Source organism: Antechinus flavipes, chromosome 1 (genome assembly GCF_016432865.1).
Source record: "Antechinus flavipes isolate AdamAnt ecotype Samford, QLD, Australia chromosome 1, AdamAnt_v2, whole genome shotgun sequence".
Taxonomy (NCBI): Eukaryota; Metazoa; Chordata; class Mammalia; order Dasyuromorphia; family Dasyuridae; genus Antechinus; species Antechinus flavipes.
In genome coordinates, this window is record NC_067398.1 from 71590432 (window position 1) to 71616404 (window position 25973).

General features: G+C 34.8%; 1 protein-coding gene across 13 annotated transcripts in view; it reads right to left on the reverse strand.

Annotated features, from left to right (window-relative positions):
* IKZF1 (IKAROS family zinc finger 1) overlaps nucleotides 1-23796 on the reverse strand; it is a 132597-nt gene extending 108801 nt beyond the window's left edge. For 3 of the 13 annotated variants that reach the window (XM_051984297.1, XM_051984270.1, XM_051984245.1), the window contains exons 1-2: nucleotides 23412-23793; nucleotides 6196-6249 (exon numbers count right to left, since the gene is read on the reverse strand). In XM_051984297.1, the coding sequence (XP_051840257.1) occupies nucleotides 6196-6249; nucleotides 23412-23565 (208 nt within the window). In that variant the 5' untranslated portion in view covers nucleotides 23566-23793. Of the gene's footprint in view, nucleotides 1-6195; nucleotides 6250-23317 lie in introns of all 13 variants that reach the window. The other 10 variants (XM_051984262.1, XM_051984239.1, XM_051984279.1 and 7 more) reach the window with 7 other exon arrangements.
* Nucleotides 23797-25973: the final 2177 nt, after the last annotated feature.

Sequence of the window (25973 nt, forward strand, 5' to 3'; positions counted from 1 at the left end):
AAGTACTATGCTAGTGTCTGGGAATTTAAGGATTAAAAAAAAAGTCATGGGTTCTTATTAGCAAAGATTTCGAGGGGGAAAATGCCTCACAAATATCTTCTCATTTTATAGATGAGAAAATTGAGGGTCAGAACAGTTAAGTAATTTACCTAAGGTCACAGGTAGTAAGTATCATGTGCAGGAAGTCCAGATCTCTGATTCCAGAGCTGTATCTATCCTAAGGAACTTATCTTGTACTGGGGCTGGGGAAGAATGTGGTATGTACATAGACAAGTATAATACAGAGTAGGACATGGAAGGGGAAAAGGATTTAACAAGGAAGGCATTTTTAGCAAAGGATTTGGTTTCAGGGAAGGTTTTTATTGAAAAAAATAGCCATCAATCAAAAACAATGAACATTTATTAAGCATCTACCATATGGGCAGATTCAAAGATAAAACAAATATCTTTAAAACCTTAAACTCTTAAATTAGTTTATATTCTATAAAGGATGGGAAACTAGGAACAGAATTCAGTTTACTTCAGCAGACATCTATTGATCCCTTATTGTACTCTGAGTACTATGATAGAGGATGGAACTTTAAAAAACAAATGACAAAACCCAACCCTCAATCCCAGAAAATAAAAACTGTCCCTGACCTGAAAAAACTTAGTCTACTTGGATAGGTCTCTGAATGGAAAACACTAGGATTGGGAAGAGCTTTAGTGTACAAGGAGTGCAGTCTTTTACAATAATCCTTCTGAGGATGACAGACTTAGTTTTAAAAATGATCCATTAATTAAGGATTCTAATGATCCAAGTTCTTCATGTATCCTCCTTATTTACCTTTCAGTTAAATTATTGCTCCTTAGCACTTCCCCCAAGAGTGTGCAGGAAGAAGCCACAATTGTCCTGTGCTACTACTTTACTACTGAAAAATACTGGATGGCAGACCTAAAATGGTATAAACAACAAGGATTTGGGACTGTGAGTTTTAATTACATTCACTAGCTCTGAGCTTATTACCAAAGGCATTTAAAATACCAAGATGTACTGCTGGTAAAGGAGAAACCTTAAGGGCCAATTTTAGTCTAAACCCCTCTCTTTATAAGTGAGAAGAATGACACCCAAAGAGGGGAAGTGGCTCGCTCAGGGTCAAACAGGTAGGAAGTAGCTGTATCATCATTCAAGTGACTGTTATTTTTAGAAAGTGTGGCCATCTTTGTGGTAAATGTTATTCCAGAGACTGTTCAAACCTCTAATGTCATATACTGCAATTAAACATTTTAATCTTTATTACTTCCAAAATTTTTATGTTGCAATGATATAAAAAAATTTGAATAATATGAATAAATTGAGATAGAAAATATTAAGTTTTCCATTTAAAATATAACAAGTAAATAAATTTTATAATTGATAAAAGAGCTATGATGATTAAATAAATGAATATATCGCACATATTACTGCTTTATTTCACACAAATCACTATTTCCTTCAATATGTTTGTAAACCACATGTACAAAAGGATATACACATGCGTATGAAGTTTGAATGCACACAATCATATTTAGAATCCAAAGTAGTAATTTAGTCACTATTTATAAAAATGTGTTTGAATAAGTTTAATCAATAACACCTCATAGATTCTAAAATGTCAAAAAAGAGGGAAAAAGTCACATTTAGATTCAAGAAAAGCCAAAGTTATATAGGCCTGTTTTTTTTTTAAACAGTACTTTCAAATACATATTCTTTATAAATAAGCAAAAGATGCAAAAATGTTAAAGCAGAATAAGTTATAATAACCCATATTTAATACTGCTTTAATTTATAACATTCAATATTAATAACACTCACAAAAGTTTTGTACAAGGTAATGCAAATGTTATTATCCACAGTGGAATGGTTAGGAAGATTGGAGTCAGAAAAGTTAAAGAATTTGTTCAACACCGTAGAACTTCTAACTGTCAGATGTCCTAGATATAGTACTAGTCTTGAAGTCAGATAAATTTAGGTTCAAGTCTAGCCACTGGACATTTATTAGTTGTATGATTCTATATGTCATTTAATATCAAGTACCTGAGTTTCTTCATCTGTAAAATAAGAGGGTTAAATCAAGTGGTTTCTAAGGTTCTTTCCAGGTCTAAATGTATGTTCCTAAATTCTAGTCACTAAAGACTTCCTCCTATATCACTATGGTTATAATCAGTATTTGAATGATTTATAGCCAAATGAGCTTTTAAAATGCTCAGAAACACTTCAAACATTTTTTCTTATATAATTTATCTTCCCCTTAACAATATTGCTTATACAGTTAATGTGCTTAATTAGTCTTTTCCTTTATTGACATTGGAAAGGTACTTCAAGTTTAGATCCTGCTCAAATTACTAAAGAGTCCAAATTAATGAGGTCTTATTTACCATTAATTAATGCTTTTCACAAAACAAATAAAATTTAAAAAGCACTATCTTGGCCAAGAAAAATATCTGAAACATGTTTGTATTTGATGAGCCTAATTTCTTTTATTACTTTGTAAACTACATGAGAACTGCAAGCACGTGCTTTACATCCCCCTTGAAAGAATGAAAGTTAGAGTAAGACCTAGGTCAGCATCCCAGCTCTCCTTATAACTACCTATGTGTACACCTTTCTCAAGCTCATTTGCAAAATGAGGAGGTGGACATGGCGAAGACAACTTTGTAAACTAAATTCAAAATCTTTCCAGAGCCTAGAACAGTGCTCAATAAGTGCTAGTTAATTAAATCTTCTGTTAGAACTCTTTACTTTCTTAAGACAAAGAAATGAAAAAGAAACAAAGAACTAGAATGAACAAAAATAGGAAAAATGGGCATATTTAAGGGGAAAGTTGCAAAAAATAAAGTCTTACAGAAAGTTATTCTTATATGAACTAAATGAAATTATTATTCTCTTCTGCTATTTGTTCTTAGCATTTTAGAACTGAGAACTATCATCTGGTTCAATCTTTTTATATAATATCTATGACTTTCCCAAAATTACACATGCAGTAAAAGGCTGAGCTAGCATTTAGAACCCAGGTCAACTGATCCCAAAGGCTTTCTTTCATTTAATATCTTATTCTCCTCCCTTTCTACAGGGACTCAAATTCTTTTGATAAAGGCTATACTAGGACACACATCCCGCTTGTATTGGATAGGTGACCCAGATTACATGGCAGTTAAGTAGATTAAAAAATTGGAACTAGATTAAACAAAATCAAATCAAAATTTTACAAACTGTTAAAAAAATTAAATCTAGACAAGAATCTGTGATTATTCCTGCATTTTATGAGCAGAGATTAAATAATAAGTGAGAAACAAACACTGTATAAATTATCCATAATCTCTGATGCTTTTTTTTTTTGATGATGATGATGATTTTGATTTCCAACTGGAAAAGCCATAAATTCGAAGTAAACTAATTTACATGGGAATCAATACCAAGTTATCTTTCCAAATCTGTTACTAAAAATGGTTTATACCTTAAATATTTGTCAGAATATTATAATGGCAATAATACCAGGTCAATTTTGTGCTACTTTAACTTTTGCTAAATGTTTTATGTAATGCTATCTCATTTGCTCCTCACAGCATTATAACTGACTAAAGGAACAATTTATGTATGCATATGTGTGAAAATGTGTGTGTACAGAAAAAGAGAGAGGGAGGGAAGAAAGGAGGGTTGAGAAAGGAAGGGGAGAAGAGGAGAGAAAAAGAGGGGGGAGGAACGGAGGGAGGGAAGGAAAGAAGGAGGGAGAAAGAGGAGAGAAAGGAGAGAGGAACAGAGAGGGAGGAAGAGAGGAAAGGAGAGAGATAAAGAGGGAGAAAGGGAGGGACGGAAGGAAGGAGAGAGAAAAAGTGGGAGAGGGAAGGAGAAGAAGAGAGGGAAAGAGGGAGAAAGAGAAAGGGAAGGAGAAAGGGAGAGCAAGAGAGGAGTATGCTAAAACTAGTTTTAAGAATTCAAAATTACATTAAAAAGTCCAGAATAATTCTTGATATTTTCATCATATATAGTGATTCATTAAATATACCAAAATGGTGAAAGAGTTCAAGTTAGAAATATAAATAATTTTCTTTTGGGCAAATGTCATGGAGAATAATCCTTCATCTTCAACCTTTCATCTTCTAATTGAATACACAGAATTTTGTCACAGCAGGGAAAAAGTAAGAGGAAAAAATAAATAACCATTTTTGTTATCAGGATCTGAGGATTGGTAATTAACCTGGTTATTCCAAAGGTCACTCTCCCTAAAAAAAAAACAAAACTGTTGCTAATATCAGAAAAAAAGGTAGAAGATAGAGGTGCAGATAGCATGGCACAATGAAATGAATACTTTAAATCAAAGGACTCTGGTTCATATTCCAAGACTGATGACTGGCTGCCTGTGAGACCATGAACATGTCACTTAGAAAGTTTGTGTCTTCGGTGGTCTTTCTCTGTAAAATGAAAGTCTCGGACTAAATGGACACCAATGTTCTTTTTTAGTTCCAAAAGCGATCTTAGAAATCCTATAGTCCACACCCAGAAGTGAATCTTAAGCTATTCAAATGCATCCCACATTATCTCAATTCAGACACCCAAAATAGAACATTAGAAGGATAGCAGAGGAAAAAAGAATTTTTTTTCAAGATTTAAAGGACCTGAAGCTGGCCTTTTTTAGTCATTGGAAAATTTGTAAACATTCCCTTCCTTTTCATTCCGTCATTAACTTCAAGGCATGTGGGACAAACAATAGTGAACAAGACCTTCCTCTGTGAGGGAGGTCTAAAAATCTCCTTAATCCTACATCTCACCCAGAAAGCACTGAGCAGACCTGATTCCCTTAGGAATCATTTTCTTTATAGATAAAGTGGGAAACAGATAACTTTCAGTTTTACTTTTGTCCCTTCCTAGGGAAAGTTAGTCCAGTATTTTGGGCATGAAAGATATCCCCAAAATAGTTATTGTTCAACTAACGAGGAAAGTATGTAGTGTGGATACACTCAACACATGCTTTTGTAATATTTTGAAAGAGCTGTTTTTTATTTCATTGTAAAAGGATGGCCCTCATTAGTCAGACTCAAACTATATTTGTGAAGGTGTTTTATGTTATAGTGACTAAACTAGTTCATAATATAGTAATTAAACATAATAATTATCATAAAATTTGAAGTCTGATAGTTGAACCACAGATGGCAGTTATAAGCCATTCACTGATAGGGGCCACCCTTCTGTGATTGAGACTCCAATTTGGCTGAGGTGGAGCAGCCTACTCTCAAACACTAAAAACTGAAAAACCAAAGTCGATTGAAGCCACCATGATTGATGCATCCAGACCTCTTTGGAGAGGAATGGACACACAGATAGACCCTTTGATTGCAGACCTTGCTAGATATTGGATACATCTCAGTCTCATTTTGTGGGTTTTGCTAACTCTCTCTCTCTCTCTCTCTCTCTCTCTCTCTCTCTCTCTCTCTCTCTTTCTCTTTTTCTCTCTCTCCCTCCCTCCCTCCTTCCTTCTCTCTGTCTCTATCTCTTTCTCTCTCTCCCCCCTCTCTTTCTCCCCCTCTCCCTCCCACCTCTGGGAATCTGAAGGAATCTAGTAGAGACAGTGAATTCTCAACAGGCCTAATCATCAGATTACTCATTTCTCCAGCTCCTGGCATGAGATGAGCCTGCTCCACAAAAGGCTCAGAAAACTGCATTGGTGTCTTCCAAGCAGAGTAATTTCAATTCCACAACTTTTGGTGTCTTTCTGGAATTGATCCCCTCCCCCCATTTTGTTTTTTAAAATAGCATCATTTGACCTGGTGTTTCTTTGTTCTGAGTCCAGAATGAGACAATTAAACATTGTTTTCCACAAAAGTAAAAAGCATACTCCTCCACATCGGGTTAATTCTAGATTTCACAAAAGAATTAATTTTTATCACAGTTCTATATTGTTAATTTTTCTCACACTTGAATAACTGCTTCAGATTTAAGCTCACTACAAGTACGGGAGGTTTCATTCTTTGCAGGGCACATAGTAGGAATTTAATATATTCTTGTTGATTGGTGCCAAATGGTAGTGCTGTCTGATTTCAAATTCTTTGTTTTGCAGGTTGTCCCTATCTTCTATATAATAATATAATAATAATAAACCATTTAATTAGGGTTGTCATAGCTCAGTGAATGACCAAAACTCATGGTTTCCCCCCATCCATATCTTATAAGGATCTCACCTGAAACTTGGGACATGTCCTGTGCCTCATCGGTTTCCATTTTCCTCAGGTTATCTGAGAAAGAGAGGAAGAGATTTTAAGTTAAAGCAAAACACTAATAAAAAGAAAGAAGGAGAAAGAAGGAAAATCTTGGCTATTTAACAACAAGGTTATCTGGCAGGAATAATGTATTTTTCTCTTTATTTCCCTCTTCAAATACTTGCTGGGGTATCAGACTGGCACAGACCTTGATGCTTTTAAAAACAGCATTACAAAGATTTATAAAAATATCATTACAAGCACAGGAGGACCAAATTTGTTATTTATTGTTAATTTCCTACTGCATAATAACCCAAAATGCAAACTGACTGCAACAAAATTAAGCAGAAAATTAAATGGCCCTGGGTCATTGTAGGCACAGAATTCATTCTCTTGGCTGATCCATAGTTATGTTCTTTCTAATTTACTGAGCATGCATCGATGAACCTTGAGTCAGCTTGGTGACACGCGTACAATCAGCAATCAAAAAACGAAGCAATTTGCTGAAGAATGTCTCATTTACGCAGGCAGGGCTGCATATCTGAGCAGCAACTGCACTACCTCCATTAATAATGAATACACCTCAAGCCGTGGCAGATGGGCAAAAAAATAGCAGCTTCAGTCTTTGTCCCTCACTCTTTCAGGAGCCCTTGCTTCAGACCCCACCAGCTCTTCAATGTAGGGAGAAGTGAAGCTCCCTAAAATAGCGAAACAAACCCAGGAGAGAAAAGGAACCCAGTCTTCCTGTTTTGCTGACAGATGGCTGGCTCCTTGGATGGGTGACAAATATTGGGAAGCTGCTATCCCTCTGTTGCAATACTTAAGGCCTCATAGAAGGAGATTCAAGCCACCATAAACATCAGGGAAAGAAATACTAAGGGTCAGTGGGAGTAGAAATAAAAGTTTTCACTTGGACTCCTGGCCTACAATTTGAAGGTCTCCCGTGCCTATGGTATTTGACATCTAGTGGAAGCTACTTGGATAATAAATGCATGACCAGCAGAAGACAATCTCAGAGAAATCTCATGTTTTGTTGACAACTCAAGTAACCTTTGAGGGGAAACGGTCCCTTACCAATAAATGCTGAGTCTAATTGTTGGCTATGAGTCCGCTTGCTTCTCTGTCACCTATTTCTTTATCACAGATGATTAGATTTAAGGCTGATGGCCTATTTTTATTTAAAAAAAAAAACCCTTCAAACTGGTGGATGTTCTGTTTGGCCTAATTCTCTTGCAATTAGGGAGGTACAAAATGTTCCACATCTTCCCTATTTGCCACAATACCTTGTACAGTACAAGACACATAGCAAGTCAATAAATATTTGTTGAATGGTTTAAAGGATAAAAATGTTGTTCCTCATTTATTCAGAAGACAGTAGACCATATGCTTCAGGCAGCATTATTATCTACAGTAGTGATGTATTTACACCCAATCATTTTATCTTTGTTCTCAGTCCAATCTAACAAAAAAGAACTGGAGTTTGGGATATAATCTCAGGTGTACCAGAACATAAGCCAGGTATCAGGGGAATGGGGGTTGGGGAAAGAAAGGCAATGTTATTGCTTGCTTTCAAGTATGCCAGCATACTCAGCTCATGCTCTATATACACCTAAAAGTACAATTTGCAACCATGGAACAGAGCAAAGCTAAATGCTTCATATGGAGAGGCATTAAGTTTTATTAAGCCCATGACCTTGGCTTCATGATCACAGCACTCCAATTGAGTGAGCCATCCCACCATAGGCAAGCTGGAAGAACAAAGCTCATAGTATAATCATACAAAAACAATCTTTTAAAAGTCTCAAGGAGCTCTGCTTTTTTTTTTTTAATGCTCCTCTTAATACTAAATTATAAAGTTGTAGATTAAAATAAAACAGAAAATTCTTCATCTGAAGCTTCTATGCAGCGTTAACATGCTTTCCCTGAGGAGTTCTGAGCTCTTACCTTCTCTGAAGAAAAGCTATTTTTGCAAAGCACAGGCTTATTGTAATATATTATCATTTGATCTCAGAATATCATCATTTTAATTGCATCAATGTTGCAGGACAAGACACACCCACTCACCAAGCTTTTCAATCTCTTACTCCCTCCCCAAAAAATCACAATGAAAATCAACAAAAAGAAAATTTCCTAAAGCCCCAATGTCACCTTTATTTCAAATGGCATCAGTTTCATTCTTCAAATATTTATTAAGCATCCATATACCAATATGTACAAACTTTCTTCAACACATAATCCAGATAGTGTCTTGAAGTTTTTGTCTTTTGTTTTAAAGAATGAGGTTTGACCTCATAAGTCCACTTGCTAAGATAACAGTTGGGGTGCTTAGATAGAAGCAAGATTGAGTATAATGAACATTACTCCCTTCCAATTGGGCATTTTTTATTTTACAAATGCAGGTCATTTATTATGACATGATTGGTAAAAAACAAAAAACAAAAAACAAAAAAATCCAAAAAAACAAAAACAAAACATGGATGGATCTGTGAAAAAAATAGAACCAATATTCAAAAAACAACTAAAGTACTAGGATCAGTACTGTATGCTATATTGTATCCACAATGGTAACTACAGTCTATGAATAAATAAATAAATATATGTATGTGTGTGTATATATATATATATACACACATATATATTTGGCTTTGTTTCTTTTCTAAATTCAACCACCAAAAGTGTCGATAAACTCGTCTCTGGGAAATCACTCCATGCTCATTTTTGTTTCTTGTGTAAGTTGAATCCAGCTTAATCTGATGTCACACAGGGAATGCATTTTCATTTCCCCTAAATTTTCCCCAAACTCCAAATTTGCATCTTTTTTTCCTTTTCTTTTTGCTGAAAAAGCAGTAATTAGAGTTTTGATTTGGGTAAAGATAGTGAAAGAAGTCTTCAGGGGGAAGAAACTATGTTCTGTTTAAAGGAAATTCTCATGCTGTAAAAAGGTAGTCGATTGATTGTGACAAATATTTTCTCAACACTTTCTGACTATGTTTAGGCACCTTGTTGGACACTCTGAGAAAGATCTAGAATTTATTAAATATTATATATAGTAGGAGAAGTTAAAAATAATTACAGATTATTAAGGAGAAACTACAATTCTAAATTTACATGGTTCTGCTAAAAAATCCAGAACAGGATTTAAAGAAAAATACTATCTCAAGAAACTAATGAGACAAAGGAATCCTTTAAATTCCTTTCTTTCTACAGAGAATTTTAACGAAATGGCTTAAAATGACAATAAAATTTTGGGAGAATTCATAAATAATGTTAATGAGCATACTTTTATCTTTGATATTTTTAGTCAACAAACATTTGTTAAAATGCTTATTATGTACCAGACAATGTTCTAAACGCTGGAGATACAAAGAAAAGCAGAAAGAATGTCTGCTGTCTAGAAGTTTACAATCCAATGGTGAGAGGGAATATGAAGCCCTTTATTACTTTTATGAGGTAAGGCAGTAACCCCCACTATATAAGGAGAAATAGATTCAGAGTTTAGTGATTGATCATAAACTGCAGAAACTGTCAATGGAAGACAAATGTCTCAACTGTGACTATTTTCTTTTGATTAATTCAGAATAAACTTATTTTTACTAATTAAATGTTTGAAGTAGAAATACTTCTATTCGTGTTGTTTTTAATTTTACTCATTTAACTTGGAGGCTTAAAGAAAAGGAGAGGGAAGAGGAAGAACAATGAAGAAACAGGAAGAACCATAAATATAAATGAAATGTGAAAATCACTAGAGTCCCAGTGTCAGTGGAATGATCTTTGATATTGATGTCTCAACCATTATTCTAACTCTCTTTTTATTCAGGATTGCTTTAGATTCAATAAGAATTCTGAAAACTCTCTTCCTTTCTATATCTTATAAAAGACTAGAATTGCGAAGAGCTAGGCATATTCAATATTCCTGAGTATTTTTTTTTTGACTCTAAGATCAAAGCCAAGACAGTTTTTCCTTATGTTCTTTTTATATACTTGAAAACATCAGTAAGTTAATCAATCAGCTAATCCTTACCAAGAATTTACTATTTGTTAGATCCTTTGTCAAGCAGCTAGGATATAAGAATGACAAAAACAAAACAAAACAAGAACAACATTCTCTTCTCTCAAATAACTCATAACAGACCAAAGAAACTTCATTGATAGTGAACATTCGAACCGGGTCAAATTGCATTTCCCTGAAACACCTCGCTAGGAAAGCCACCCCAATCCCACTATTGTCAAAACACAACTCCATCCATTGTGCACACATTCATGGGACTGAGAATTTCCTTAGAATGGGACTTGACATTGTCGAAAGCTGAAACTGGAACACAGGACAATGCTTCTTATTACTTTCTTTAGACTTCTGCTTACTCTCTTCCTCAACCATGAATTGCTAATCTTCCTGATAGAAATCTATTTAAAATATCCACTTTGCAATAATAATAAATTTGTTTTTAACAGAAGGGGACAAAAAAAACCTCTGAATTGTAGAAAATTTTATATAAGAAATGCACTCTACATTATGTCTTGATTTGCTGCTCTCCAGCCCCTGGTACATTGATTCCCATGCCTAGAATGTTTTCTGTCCCTATATTCTTATGTTAAATAGCCTTCCCTTCCCCCAAGTTGCTTTTCAGGTTCTTTCAAGAAGTCTTTTCTCATCATCTGCCCAACTTCAAAACACATAGCTATAAATGACTTCTCCCTACTCTCATAACTTATGATGAGGCCTCTCATTTATTTAAATTATAATTTTTATCAGTTATTTCTGCATTTAACTTATTGTTCTTCAAGAGTATTATTAGCTCACTAAAAGCTGAGACTATTCTTTCATCTTATCAATTAATAAATCAATAAATATTTATTAAAAACCTATGTTCCAGGCACTGTGCTAAATACTGAAGATACAAAAAAGAGGCAAAAGAAAATCCCTACCCTCCAAGAGCTCACAATCTGATGACTGAAAACTCCAAAAAAGTACCTTGCACATAGCAAGCTCAGAGTTTGTTGAAATGAACTAAATTGAAATACAGTTAAATTTTCAAGATAACATAAATGGTGCTCAATCAAATATTATCCAATAGAGGTTTAACCCAGTTGTTTTTAATGAGAAATAGAGATCACTTATAATTACTGTATTCATTGTCTGGAAATAGCAATGCTAACAAGAAATAGTTCCAATTTGAGAAGTACTGTTAAGTCAAGACATTTCATAGGTAGCAAGGCCTAGGGTGCAGAATAGAATAATCTTGGAATCAGGAAGACCCGAGTTCAAATCTTAACTTATATATTGATCCTGGACCAGGTTTTTTCTCTCTCTAATTTGAGTTTTGTTGTCCATAAAATGGGGTTAATCATATTTGTGGCACTTTATAGGGTTGTTGTGGGGATCAAATTAAGAAAGCTTATCTAAAGGCTCTGCAAATCTTAATGTACTATAATATATATATATATATATAAATAATTATTATACTTCTTCCATTATCTACTAATTGATATTTTCCTTTGACATAATTACATTTGAATGAAATTTGGAAAAAATTTCTCATAAATCCCATGCTTCTTTGAGAGGTGCTGATAACAACAATAATATAATCTATTTGTAGTATCTTGAAACCCAGACTTCTTCAATAAAACGTCATTATTTTTGTAACTGAACAAGTTTTCTCTTCTTTATGCTAATGGTAAATATTCTTTCTGCAGATCTCCCATAACATCATGAATTATATATTTGGGGAAAAAGAGTTGTCAGATCCTGTGCAGATCCATGGCATCTAGAAAAGAACCCCACATCAGTTTTTTTTGATTAACCAAAAGATTCTTACAATACTTAAAACCGTATAGTCCTGTTTCATTTCTAATTGTTTTGAATTTTCTGATAGCTTCTAGTTTTCCTATTTTTACTCTTATTTTTCAAAGCATTACTAACTAGTAGGAACACTGAAAACAAGAATTGAATTGGAAAGTAAATAATTCCATTTAACTAGTTACATTTTCTTTCCAGATTGAAATGAAGTATTGAAAACTGGAAATGGGTTATTCAGGGGACACAGTTTATCATTTGGCTTTCTTTTGGGGGGCATACAATTTCAAACACATAATTTTGCATTGTCTTAAAAAAATTCTATGAGTGTGAAATGATATAATGAAATGATTTGTGAAAAGAAGATCCAAAAGGAATTGCTGAAATTTTCTGGAAATATGGTTCAAAATCATTGTTTAAATGGCTATTTGGTAAAGAAGAAATTGAAAATGATCAAACAGTAACCCGTTTTAAAAGTGAACTAGAGAGAGAACTCATTTACTCGCAAAAAATAAGTTTCCAGACCAGAAACTATGGCATTAAATTCCAATGATCTTGTGATGAAGAGAGCCATCTATACCTAGAGAGAGAACCGTGGGAACTGAATGTTGATCACAACATAACATTTTCACTCTTTTTGTTGTTGTTCGCTTACATTTTCTTTTCTTACTTATTTACTTTTCTTTGATATGATCTTTCTTGTGCATCAAGAGAATTGTATAAATGTTTGGACATATTGGATTTAGCATATATTTTAACATGTATAACATATATTAGATTGCTTGTCATCTAGAGGAGGAGGTGGGGGGAAAGAAGGGAAAATCTGAAACACAAAGTTATGCAAAGGTCAATATTGAAAAATTATCCATGCATATGTTTTGAAAATAAAAAGCTTAAAAAAACATGATGGCATTAGAAATTTTTACAAAATGGCTTCATTACGACAGTTAGTAACATGACATTACATAGACTGCTGAGCTCCAGTCAGTTGAATACCCATGTCTGATACTAGATGCTTAACACTGAACCTCACTGAACCTATTTCCCCTCTGGAATATGGCAATAACAATACCTGGATTATTTTACTGGTCTGTGGTGAGGATTATTAACTGGAGCTGGCAAAACACTTTGAAAGCAAAAATTTTATTAAAATGTCAACAATTTTAATGGTCCTATACCTGTTCAAAATCCTTCTAGATAACTGGCTTACATTACCTTGAGCATTCTTTTATTCAGCAATAAACGATAAATTCTTGGTAATTTCCCCAAATTCAAATCAGTTTTCTACCCTTCTGTCAATCATTTTAATCAAAGTAGAAATTGTTTCCTTTCTTATTTTCCTAATGAATTTAAAGGGAGCTATACACATGCACAAGAGTTATAAAATACCCCTCAAAAAGAAGGCCAAATGATCAAGAAAAGGCAGGTACATTAAGGTAAGCCCTTCCAAACACTTTCTTGCCAAATAAATAGTGATTTATATAGATAACCAATAAAGCAAAACGAATACATGCATTGGAATACCTTTATTAAGCTACATAAAAAGAAGTCCTCACTGGGAAATATTTCCACAGATATATAATTTCCAAATCTTTTTTAAAAAAGAGATACTAAACAACATTCACAAAGGCATTGTACCCTACAAAGTAATATGCTAGCACAAAGAATACATTGTTTTTTTCTTTCTCTGTAGCAGAGATGTCATAATACAAAGGGATTTTTACATGAAACTAGAATCTACAAAATGAAAAAAAAATGAACACAGGTTCAGAACATATAAATAAAGCATCTAATTATGATTACATCTTTTCATAGGCTCCTAAGACCTGTTAAATTTTAAGAAACTGTTTCTGAAAAATTAAAAAAAAATTACTGATTTACATAGACATGATAAATTTTGTCACATTCTTTTGGAAACATTATTTTTAAAATTAAGTGAAAATTTCATACTTATACACATATACATTTACTTTAAAAATCTATATATCAGTATGCATTTTTCAGTATCAATAAAGTTACTGAGTACCTATTGGATCTATTGTATTAGGAGATGTAAGATTTATATAATGTGATTAGACATTATCCCTGATCTCTAGTTTACAATTAGTGGTGAGTTGCTAAACAGAGGTGAGTCTCAATGTAATGTGATCAACTTATTGCTATAGAGGTCAGATATAATTCATGCTCTCTACAATCTTTGTGGAAAAAATGAGTCCAGACCAATGATTTCATCAGTGGGGACCTTTAAGTGTGGAAACTCTCTGTACTTATATAGATCTATAGGTCTTTAACTTATAGTGTTGTGAGAATTGCACCAAAAAGTTAAGCAACTTGTCCATGATTACCCAGCTAGTATTTATCAGAGACAGGACTTTAATCTAGGTCTTCCTGATTCCAAGGCTGGGGATATGCTTACATATATCATAGTGCCTTGTGTCCTCTAAAATATTATAAAAATATAAACTAGAATTAGCTAGAGGGCACATTAGATGGAGCACCAGCCTTGAAGTCAGAAGGACCTGAATTCTGAGCTGACACTTATTGCTCATTAGCTTTGTGACTGGATAAGTCACATAACCCGAATTGCCTCACCAGAAGAAAAAAGAAAGAAAAGAAAAATAGAAGCTAAATACAAACAGAGTTTGGGATGACAATATTATAAATTAATAAACACAATAAACTTAGACTTTATAGTTGGACAGGGTTTTCCTAACCTAATCTTCATTTTGTATGCCAAAAAAAAATGAGACAGGTTAAGTGTTTTGTTCAAAATTTTTAGTTAGTGATAAAGCTGTGACTAGAAACAATTTTTCATAACCCCAAGTCCTATTTACTTTCTACTAAAAACACTACAAGGTATTATTCACTTTCCAGCTATCCATGGGAGCCTCTGATCTCTTCTCCTAGTTTCCTAACTAAATGCAATTAGAGTTGACATGAAGTAGATTTAGGTTAGTTTCCTGTGATTGAGTGCATGTGAGTCTGAATGAAGCTAAAGCTACCAAAAATGATATTGGGATTCTCCATTATTTTATATCATTCTCCCTTCCACTGGGAGGGAGATGTAACATAATAGTATGAATAACTAGAAACATATTCAACATATTTGATACATACATAAGTTTGAAAGTTAAGGAACAAAGTGGGAGTTGGGGGAGAGATTAGGAATCAAAGTACTTTCTAGAGGAACCAAATATTGAGCTGAGTACAAAATCTATAAGTTATGAACTATATGGGCTACCTTTTTAATTTAATGAAGACAGAAAAAAGTTTTTGACTAATTGCATTCATGTTTTGCAGATGTTTTTTATTTTGTAAAATAGTACTACAAAGATTGAATTACTTCAATCACATTTTAATAGGCCTTCAAAAATTTACCTTGTACTTCTAAACTTTGAAAGGATCGAAGCAAAATGGAGTCTTAAATGATGTTTTTAACAAAGAAAGGTGAAGTAAAGATTTGGTTACTAAAGGGTTAATGTGACTCTTTTATTATAATAATAACAACAGCAAAAACAACTTGAAGAAGGAAATCATAAACTACTCCAGTATCTTTGCCAACAAAACCCCAAATGGGGTCACAAAGTATTGGCTCTGACTGAAAAGCCAATAACTAGAATTTGTATAGCATTTTAAATTTTGCAAAGTACTTCATAACTATTACTTTAATTTTATTATCATAATAAGTCTATTGTTATTCCTATTTTATATTTTTAGAAACTGAGACAGACTACATCACTTGCCCAAAATCACAGTGCTAATAAGTAAATCTGAATTTGTTAGTGATTTCAGGCCCAGCACTTATTTGTTGCACCAACCAGATGCCCTGAAGTCAAAGAACCTAAAATAGTCAGACAAAAAGTGTCCACTGTTTACCTTCTCAAATTAGCCATCTAATTCCAAATTTTAACTTCATTCTTTTTTTTATGGGAAAACAACAAAACAAGTAGAATATTTCAATGATAGATACACTAATGGAACTCTGGGCAACAAAGAGTTTTTATTTTCACTGATATTCCCCACAAGACTGAGCTCAAGGAGATGTTCACCCTCACTTTTCTGGTTCATATAAAAGTTAGAGCTGAAGAGACGGAAGACTTGGCTGGAATTAGAATCTATCAGATTTTGCTATTTAGGATCTTGCTGCTCTAAACTTCCCTAAAAATGACTGGGTATGTTCTTATAGGAGTGAGGTTCCAGTTTTCAGTAATGATTGGAATAACTGGGATCTTTTCATTTAGCCACTTGAAACTTTTCTTTTTCTATCAAAGAGCACAAAACAAGAAAGCACCTTTCCCCCTAATCTTACAAATGGATTACTTTACATCCATTAAATAATTTTAAATCATTTATTTGCAATGTCAGATTTTCAATTTCTCTAGCATAGCAAAACATATTTTCTTTTATAAAAAATGATATGCTTTGTTAATATGTGTGATCAAATCACATCTGATTCAGGTAAACATTATGTTATACAACTCCATGTTGAATGGGGAAAAAGCACTTGCAGAAAAGTACCAGAAATTTCCAAGCCAGTTTAATAAGAAAATAGCAATTAAGTATTCAATCTCTCAACAAGCCAGGGATGATTAACTTTATTATTATAAAAAGTGGATTTCACAATTTTTATCAATGTGTTTCTACTTTGAGACTCTTTTAATTCCACTTTAATTTCCTCCCCATCACAGAACTCACCACGAATACCAAGGAAAAGGTCACTTGTTTAGTCTAAAAGTAGGGAATCACACTAGGGGACGGCTGCCTCTCTCTAGTTTCCATTAAAAGCACTGGAGGGAATTTTAGAGTGCTTCAGAAGTAAGTTTAAGAAAGATCAATTCCTCATTTTCATTTCTCCTAAAGATTTCTGAATTCAACATTTTTCCATTAAGTTTCAAGAGGTGCTGTCTTTTATACTCAGTTTTTACTCTTTCAGTTTTGCCTTTTGAAAAACTAGTTTTAAGTCCAAGAGTTATCAACCAAACAAATTAGCCAAAACTAAATCAAAATTCTTATCAAATCCCTGTTTTTACAAGGAATGTACTTCTGTGACTGAAATGATTAGTTTATTTTTCCAGCATCCCAAACTGAGAACATGTCCTAAATCCTAAATCCAAATTCTCATGTCACCTTCTCTAAATGGGACCAACGAGATATATCATGATATGAAATTTTACTGTGTTGAATTCTTGGTTGTTTCAATATACACTATGAAAGTGGCAAGGACAACCAGGAAAAAACTGAACTACTTCAGACCATGTGCCACATTGTACTTTTATAAGTGACTGATTTCTTACATTTACAACTGATTATATATTATGATTACGTTGATTTTCATGAAATTAAAAAGAGAGACTACAAATTGTCAGATTTCCCTTTAGAAAGTGAATGTATCCCTAAAGAAAAATGAACCTTTGCACACTTGAATGAGGAACAATGAAGAATGGACTTTTCCTTAATGAGGGCCTCACTTTGGCAATTCATTAAACTCTCCAACTCTGCAAACCTGTGGCCACCTTTCCATTAGGTATCAGAAGGTGGGGCAAGGGGACAACCCAGAAGGCACCACATGAAACTGAAATATAATGATATACTCCATCATGCTAAAGCTACGCCTCTACGAAATTGAATCTACTGACACGAGGCAGACATGGGCAAATGAAGACACTCTGTGAGCAAAGAGACCCCCTTCCTAGAATGTTATACCAAGAAAAAAACAAAAGGAGTATTTACCATAGCAAAGAAACAGTGCTGCACTCACCAGTGAAATGTGCACCTATCAGAGGTCAGGGTGAATTGTATTTCTCTCATGACTGAAGATCTTCAAAGATTTAGTAATGGAGACAAATCTACGATGCACATTCAAACCCATCACTAACATATCTCAGAGAGGTGAACAGCATTAGACAGAGCCTGCCAGAGACACCTCCTCAAGTTTCCACTGATGTCTTCACATTCAGCTAGGGGTACAGAATAGTGTGGACCAATTTACTATATATTAATAGCTTACACTTGTAAAAAAAAGTGGCTGCTTTTTGAAACAGTGATAGGACAAGACCATTCCTTCTAACCCCTAAACACAATGGTTCAAAAAACTATTTGGATTCTGATTCGTTGGACCAGAGAGCCAACTGAAGAAAAGATGGCTGCTTTTGGGAACCCTGATAGGACAAGACCTTTCCTTCTGTCCCCTAAACACAGTGGATTTAAAAAAACTATTTAGATTTTGATTTGTTGGACCTTAGAGTCAAGTATTTTCATTCAAGGAAACTTCAGCGTCAAAAGCAAATTAAAAACGATAATAAAAGAAAGAAGTGGCAAGCCCCTGATTATCCCATGAAAGACCATGCATAAATAAAATGGATAAATGTCAGATTTTAGGTTTTCAACTTTAACACGACATGATTTATGATACCATTTCATTGATGTGACCCAAAGAAAGATTGCTAGCTATTTAAGACAATTTTTTTAAAAAAGTGAACTAAAAAGTACTTACTTTAATGGCCAGTCATAGGGTATGCCCATTTGTTTCCCTTAGATCTTACATTAAAATCGGCACAGAATTCTAGATAATTTCCACTCACATATTTTGTTTGGAATAAATAACACTTCATTGCAAATATTTAAATTTCCTGTGTTAAATACCTGCTGAATACCAATCCAAAAGATGATGAGTTTCAAATATTATATAAAAAGAATGAATGATATGGCACACATTGACAATCAAGATATCTGACTCTTTTTGTAAGAAACTTATTCCCATTTTACAGAAGAGTAAGCAAAGTTGAGAAGTGATTGTTTTTTGAAGAGAAGCCACAATATTGCTGAATTTACTTGTACAAACCTGTACAAACACACACACACACACACAACAAAATTAAGCCAGTTAAAAAAAAAATAGTGAAATCAATGTTTTGATAACATAGTCAATGACAGGAATCTGGGCTCTCATCTAGCTTCCTGAGTTTCACAGTTTAGTTTTTACATATACCATGTATAACTTATCTTTTGCATAATTTAGAAACACTATTGATCAGAAATCCTAATTAAAAAAAAAATGATTGCCTCTTTGTTTTCCTAGGCACAAAGTCCTGGAAACATTTCCACTATTCTCTACGACATACTAACAAATCTGAGTTTTAAGTCCAAAGATTTAAAAACAAACTTAATACCACCCCTTACTTGGGTTATCTGTGCTTAAGTTTTTACCTATAAAGTGCCAGGATCACATAGCCATAATACACAAACAACAACTAATTTTTAAAATAACTGTAAAACTCTTATGAAGATATAAAGTTTTTGAATATTCTAAAAAACAGGCATAGCACTCCAGAACAGGTCTATGATACAAATCTTTTTAATGATGTATTGGAAACAGGTTAGAATCCAATAAAATGCTTTCATTTTTCTCTTTCAGAGGAAATGTGCTTTAACAACATGAGTCTAAGACTGATTAAATGTGGTCCCTTTATGATTTGGGTTCATATGCATCAATTTCATTTAGAATTTAAGCAACAGAGACAGTGCTTACTTCTTCAAAATAAGTAAAATCACAGCAGGAAGGCAAAGTCAGGAATGCCATTTAAAACTAAGTTCTTTTGGGGAGTTTCTTGGTAAAAAAAAAAAAAAGCAATTGTTACCTGATGAACACACAATATCCATCAAACACTTGACGAGTGTAATAGTTCTGAGTTTAAATTTTTGCTTTTAAATGTCTGTTTAGTAAGTAATTTACTATGCGCTTTTCATACATTAAATATTTTCAATAACTCACTTTTTTTCTTAGAAGTATATTTGCCTTGAAGAAGTTTTTTTTTTTTTTTTTTAAGATTGTCAACTTAGATTTAACTATAACTGCCTTTCTTAACATAAGGTATGTTATAACATCATCCATTTTTGGTGCCTACTTAACAAACTAATCTCAATATTTCCCCTTTCTACTTCAACTGACAGTTGAAAAAATAATATGGTATCATTTCTGTTAGGGAGGTGATATGGCAAATACCTCATCCAAATCAAGAAAAATTAAAACTCCCACAAACAAAAAAAAGTTATATGATAATAACACCTGTAATCCATAAAGCAAAGATTTTAAATTTATGCAATTATTGAGTTAGTAAAAAAAAAAAAAGCTGCTCTGTTTGGAATCACTGTTAATTAAGCCTCTTTTCAATCAAATCACAAATGTTAATTTTGCTTTCTAGAAGACTGAAATGCTTAGGTAGGTCAGCCTGATTTTACAACTTCTTTTCAAGAAATTTCTCAAAGGGTAAAATTGTTTTGGTACCTCGTCTAGTGAATTTGATTTTATCCTATGAAATAATGATAACTGTTAGTCATTAACAAGAATTACCCAGTAACGCTTTAGATTTGGAGATATGCATTATAGTATTCATCAAATATTGGGGGGAAGTTGATGACTGAACTTTAGTCAGCTACAAAACAGGTAGTAAAAGTTTCTAAATTGTCCTTTCTTTATGTACTTCAACCATCACCTTGGAACGAGAGGGGAAGAATAAAGGAGTTATTTAATTGATGTAAAATGTTAAAACTTGGTAAATTTCACTTTAAAATTATCTGTGTCAAAATTCATTATTTGCATTTTTTCAAAAAAAGTGGGGGTATATGTGTTCCTTTGAAATATATATGGTACTCTACAGTGAGCCATATATATGTGTGTATGTATGTGTCTGTATGGATTTCATCCTTTGTTCAAATATAGTCTTTTATTTATGCCAAAATATCACATAATGCATTTTATATTACAAATAGTTTAATATAAAATAAAAAAACTGAGTGAAACAAACAGTACTGTTCCAAAAACACCTGGAATTTCTGCTTTCTCACTTCAAGGAGGTTACAAAATTCTTATAAAAGAATTCGGGCTCATCCTTTAATTGAACTCTTTTTTTTTTCCTAGGGGAAGTATGCACAATTATCTTTATATCCGAGTTTGCTTAATAAAGAAGCAAAAATCAGGAAGAAAGGGCACCTTCCCTTTAAGCTGTTATTTATTTATATTTTTTGAATAAGATGATACATGTGAGTTAAAACATTATATTGATCATCAGGAAATTTGCAATGTACTTTTCATATATTAAATATTTTCAATAATTCACTTTTTCCCCCTTAGTAGATGTATTTGCCTATGAGAGAAAGTTTTTTTTTTTTAAGGTTATCAACTTAGATTTAACTGTAACTGGCAAAAAACACAAAAAATGATCATAACGATGGTCAGTGTAGAAATGGTGTGCAACATATACTCATTTAATGCTACTCACACTTAACCTGTTACAGAGAAGAAAATGGAACTGATGTCACTTTTATTGGATACCCACTCTTGTTTATATCCCCAGGAAAACCGTTACCTGCATATAATGAAAACATCATAATCTATACCCCCTAAAATTGGAAGCAAATATCACATCTACAAAGGATTCCTCACAAATTTTCTGGGGAACTTCTTTTAAAAATCTAGCAAATAATATTACAAGTATTGGTTTTCTTATTTGTATAAACATAAATACACAGAAACAATATGGACATATACATGTACACAGATGGTATATCAATTATCAAAGAGAAAATGCCATACGTAACTTTAAAAAAACTTTGATAATTCCTTTTACAGGGCTTAATCTGCCCATCTGAAATCATTTTAAAGGATTATCAAAATGTTCCCTCCTCAAAAAATAATAAAAGAAACTCGTTTTTATAAATGCTAGGGTAGATGGGAGGCACCTCTCTTACCCTCCTCCTTATCCCCCCTCTTTTTCTTTTTCTTTTTTTTTTTAAAGGAAAGAAAAGCATTTCTTTATATAGGAATAGATCCTGCACCACCTTCTTCATGCTAACTGCGCTCTGTTCTGCTCTAGCCAGCAGTCTTTCAACTGGCAGCTTGCGCCTACAGGAGCATCTGCCTCCCAGCTAAAAACAACTCCCGTACTGGCTTTCACAAATGCGAACGCTTTCATTTTACAACACACCTTGCTCTATTCAGTCAGTTAATATTTTCTTTAAAAATCATCCCAGCCTTTCCTCATTAGCTACACGAATCCTTCCCCTTCCCTGTAAATGAGAATGGGCAAACTTATCTATGAGCTTCTTCTTAAAAGAACTTGCGAGCGCTACAAAAGCCTGACGAGGTATATGTTATTTCCTCCCCTTCCAGATCATAGATATCTTTATTTTGTTCATTTTATTTTACCTCCATTTCCCCGAAACTATGAATTTACTCCCTATAAACCTACTCCCTATAGGTTGACTTCACTCTTGGAACTTTTAAGAATTCTCCCCTCTCCCCCCTTTTCCTGGCCTGTCCCTGGTGCTGCCCAAGTTTCTTTTCTGCTTGGGATAAACTTCTCTAAAGCAGCAAATAGAATACAAGGGACTGTCTGGAGTAGCAATATCTACTTGCCATAATGACCTGCTTACTTAGACTTTGTAATCTTTCCAGCTTTCTTTCACAATGACTTCCTGAAATTGCTCAGCTCTCATTGTTCCCTATTTCTTCTCGCCCCCCCCCCCCTTTTTTTTTCCTCTTTATCTCTCTCCTGCGCACTTTGCTGGGACTGGATTGCACAGCAAGTAGCGTGTCTGGCTCAAGCCCTTTAGTGAGCACCCTTCAAAGAAAGTCAATTCAACTCGAGGCAGAAAGAAGACCATCCTCAGAGCCTCCCTTTTCCCCTCCTACCCCCCATGGCCCCCACAAGATTACTAAGCCTCTCAAAACTTGTCCTGCAAATGCAAAGGAATTCAAGTGAATAGTTAGCGCACTTCGGTTCAGCTCTCTGAAAAAGTTACAAACTTTCATGTTGCAAACAGTTCCTCTTCCCTTTATTCTTATTTCTCCATGCAGTTCTCCTAGTGCCTGCTTGTAACACCCGTACCCTCATCCCCGGCTGAGAGTTTCCAAATGTCTTAAAAAATAGAAACCGTGATGGCTGTAGAAAACATCAGTTGATCCCTTCTCATCCCCCCAAACACGCACACACACACACCCTCCTTCGTCTCCTAACCCCAGTTGTGTCCTAAACTGAAGCCAGATCCCCTAACTAGTAAGGGACAAAACAATAACAAGAAAACTCTTCTGCAGCGCGAGCGCGCAAACAGGTGTTTTTTCCCCACCCCACCAAACAAAAAAAAAAAAAAGAAAGAAAGAAAGAAAGAAAGAAAGAAAGAAAAAGAAAAAAAAAAGAAAAGAAAAGAAAAGAAAAAGAAAAAAAAAAGAAAGGAAGACAAAAACCCCAATTAATGACACATGATAAACGGAGCTCTACAAAAGAGAGCGCTGCCCAGGAGAGTGGCACTGACCCTGGCCGCCGAGCGCCTGCCTGCGGGGGAGGCTCCGGAAGCGGCGGCGGCAGCGGCGGCGGCGGCGGCGGCGGCGCTGCGCGGAGTACGGTACCTGCTTTGGCCGGGGCTGGCAGAAGACAGCTCTCCCAGTCCTCTCCAGCTCCATGTGCTGCTGCTCCACCTCGCAGCAGAGCTGCGGCGGCAGGAGGCAGCTCCGCTCTCGGTCCCTCCCCTCTCCACTCCACTTCCTCATTCCAGTGCAACATCACTGCAGCCCGCGGCCAGCTCCAGGCATTTCGCCACTGCTACTATCCTGCGCCTCTCTGCCTTCATTTAAGGACTAGGCAGGAGGCGACGGCGGTGGCGGCGGCAGCAGCAGCAGCCAGCCCTGGAGGTAGCAGGCTCAGTGATGCTGTCAGAGGACGGCACACCCCTTTTTGCACCGCTGGGCCTGGACATTGGAAAATTGCACGGGCATTCTTTGAGCCCCAGTTCTTAACCCTTGGGGTCCCACAGCATCCTCAACTTGGGGACTTCCCTCTGAGCGTGTGGGGTGTGTGCCAACGCGTAGAAAGTCGGGATGTCAATTGTGCGCTTACACCATCTATATGGTCTGTGCTTATGCATGTACACTTTTTTGGAGAGAGATTAATATCATCACTTGATTGTGCACTCATACATGTGCCTGTTTACTAGGAAGTAACAGGTGGAATAAAGACAGAATCTTTAGTTATTTTCCCATATTTTAGCAGCAGTCCAATATGCTGAATTTCCCCTCTGAGCTAAACAGGGTTCAATTGACAGGTATTTTCTAGTCAGTTCTGCCTGAGGCCTCAGGGTTCAAGTGATGAGCAGAGGTTTACATAGCTGGGGGTGTGGAAAAGTGTGTGTGAAACCCACATGTGTATGGAAGATTCCTTACAGCCAATGGAATATCACATTTCTCGTTTCCCTCCCACCACTAAGGTAGAAATGAGGGATCCTTCCCCCTTCTCTTTCCTTATACTTGATACTCAACTTAGAGTCAACCCTCCCAGAAAGATTGAACTCAATAGATTATGCAGACAGCCAACTATGTAATCTGAATGAGCACCCAATGACCCACTGGCCCCCTCAAAGTACACTCGCGGTGGCTGAAATTCCCACTCACTCCATTGAATTGAAGCATTTAGACTCTAGAAAAATCTATTCAAATGCAAAAAATGTTACTTGGAAGGTTTTTTATTAGTAAAGCTCAAGGAGGAATAATCTAGCACACAGGAAACCTCCAAAAGAATGGGACATGGAACTAGTAAGTTTTGATCCACGTGAAGTAGGAGAAAGACAAGTCCGACTGTAGAGCACAGTCTAGGGAGATACTTCAACCTCTAAGGCACAACCCAGAGTAGCACTGCTGCTAGTGCAGGTGGGAGAAGTGGTTTGAAGACCTTAAGTTAGAAAATTTTGCTTTTTGGAATGTTCTTCTATCTATTATAAGGAATAACCAGAATTTAGAGTAATTTCCTTGTGAATTCCTTTCACTATTTAGTTATCTCCCTCCCTTCTCATCCACTGCCTTGTATGAAACATCATAGTCTAGAAGTGTAGTGTAGATAAAGAACCCTAGAGATCATCATCATTTAGGGTGAATAAACTGAGTTCATATAATTTAAGTGCTCTTAATGCTAGTAAGTAACCATGGTAGAATTCACACCTAGGTATAGATCTACCAACCACCACTGTGCTACTTCTTATTCTAAGAAATTCCCAGGCATAGTAGGAGGTTTCAAAGTATGTTTGCTGTTCTGAAAATACTAAACACTGTTGTTTGGCTTCTCCCCTCCAACCATTTATAAATAGATAACTGAAGAGAGGAGATATCCAGCCAAGTCCTAGCTCTCTCCAAAGATGTCAGTTACCAAATAATAACTCAAATTCCTGTAGACTTCTAAGGTTTACAAAACACTTCCCTCAGAATAACCCTTTAAAGTTGCTTCAAGTATTTTTATCCCCATTAATAGATGAGAAAACTGAGATTATGAGAATTAGTTTGAACAGGCTCACATATCTAGTGAGTATCTGAGATAAAATTCAAACCCTGGTCTCCTGATCATAAATCCCACTCATATTCTAACTGTTACACACATGCTGATTGTCTAATGCTCTAGTGACTCAGATCCACTGCAACTATTGGAAAAACAACTCAGAAATGTGTGTGCTACTTGGAGTGGGCAAATATGTTCTCATTACCATTCAAGGACTTTATTAACAAAAAGATTTTAAGTAGTAGCTAGATGACTCCAACTTTTTCCTACTAGTATTCAATAGAATGAACCAAATTTTCCAAACTCAAAAATCCTATTGTATGAAGAAATGTTGAAATTAACTTTTTGGCAGTTTTGAAGCTGTTCAGTAAGTACGGTGAGGGAAGCAAGATGATTTCAAATGAAGTGATTACTATAGAATAATTTCACACAAACATTTGTTGTTTTGAGAATCAATTTGTGAAAAACAACATGCTTTTTCCCCTTTTATACGAAAAACAAATTTTGGGGGAAATTAAAAAAATATGTACTGATAATCTTTTGATCATCTTGTACATATCAAAAACATTTTATTTGTGATTTCAAATTTTTAAATGGATGATGTCCATAAAAATATGTTTTAGGAAAAAATGAATGTGAAAAGCATGATT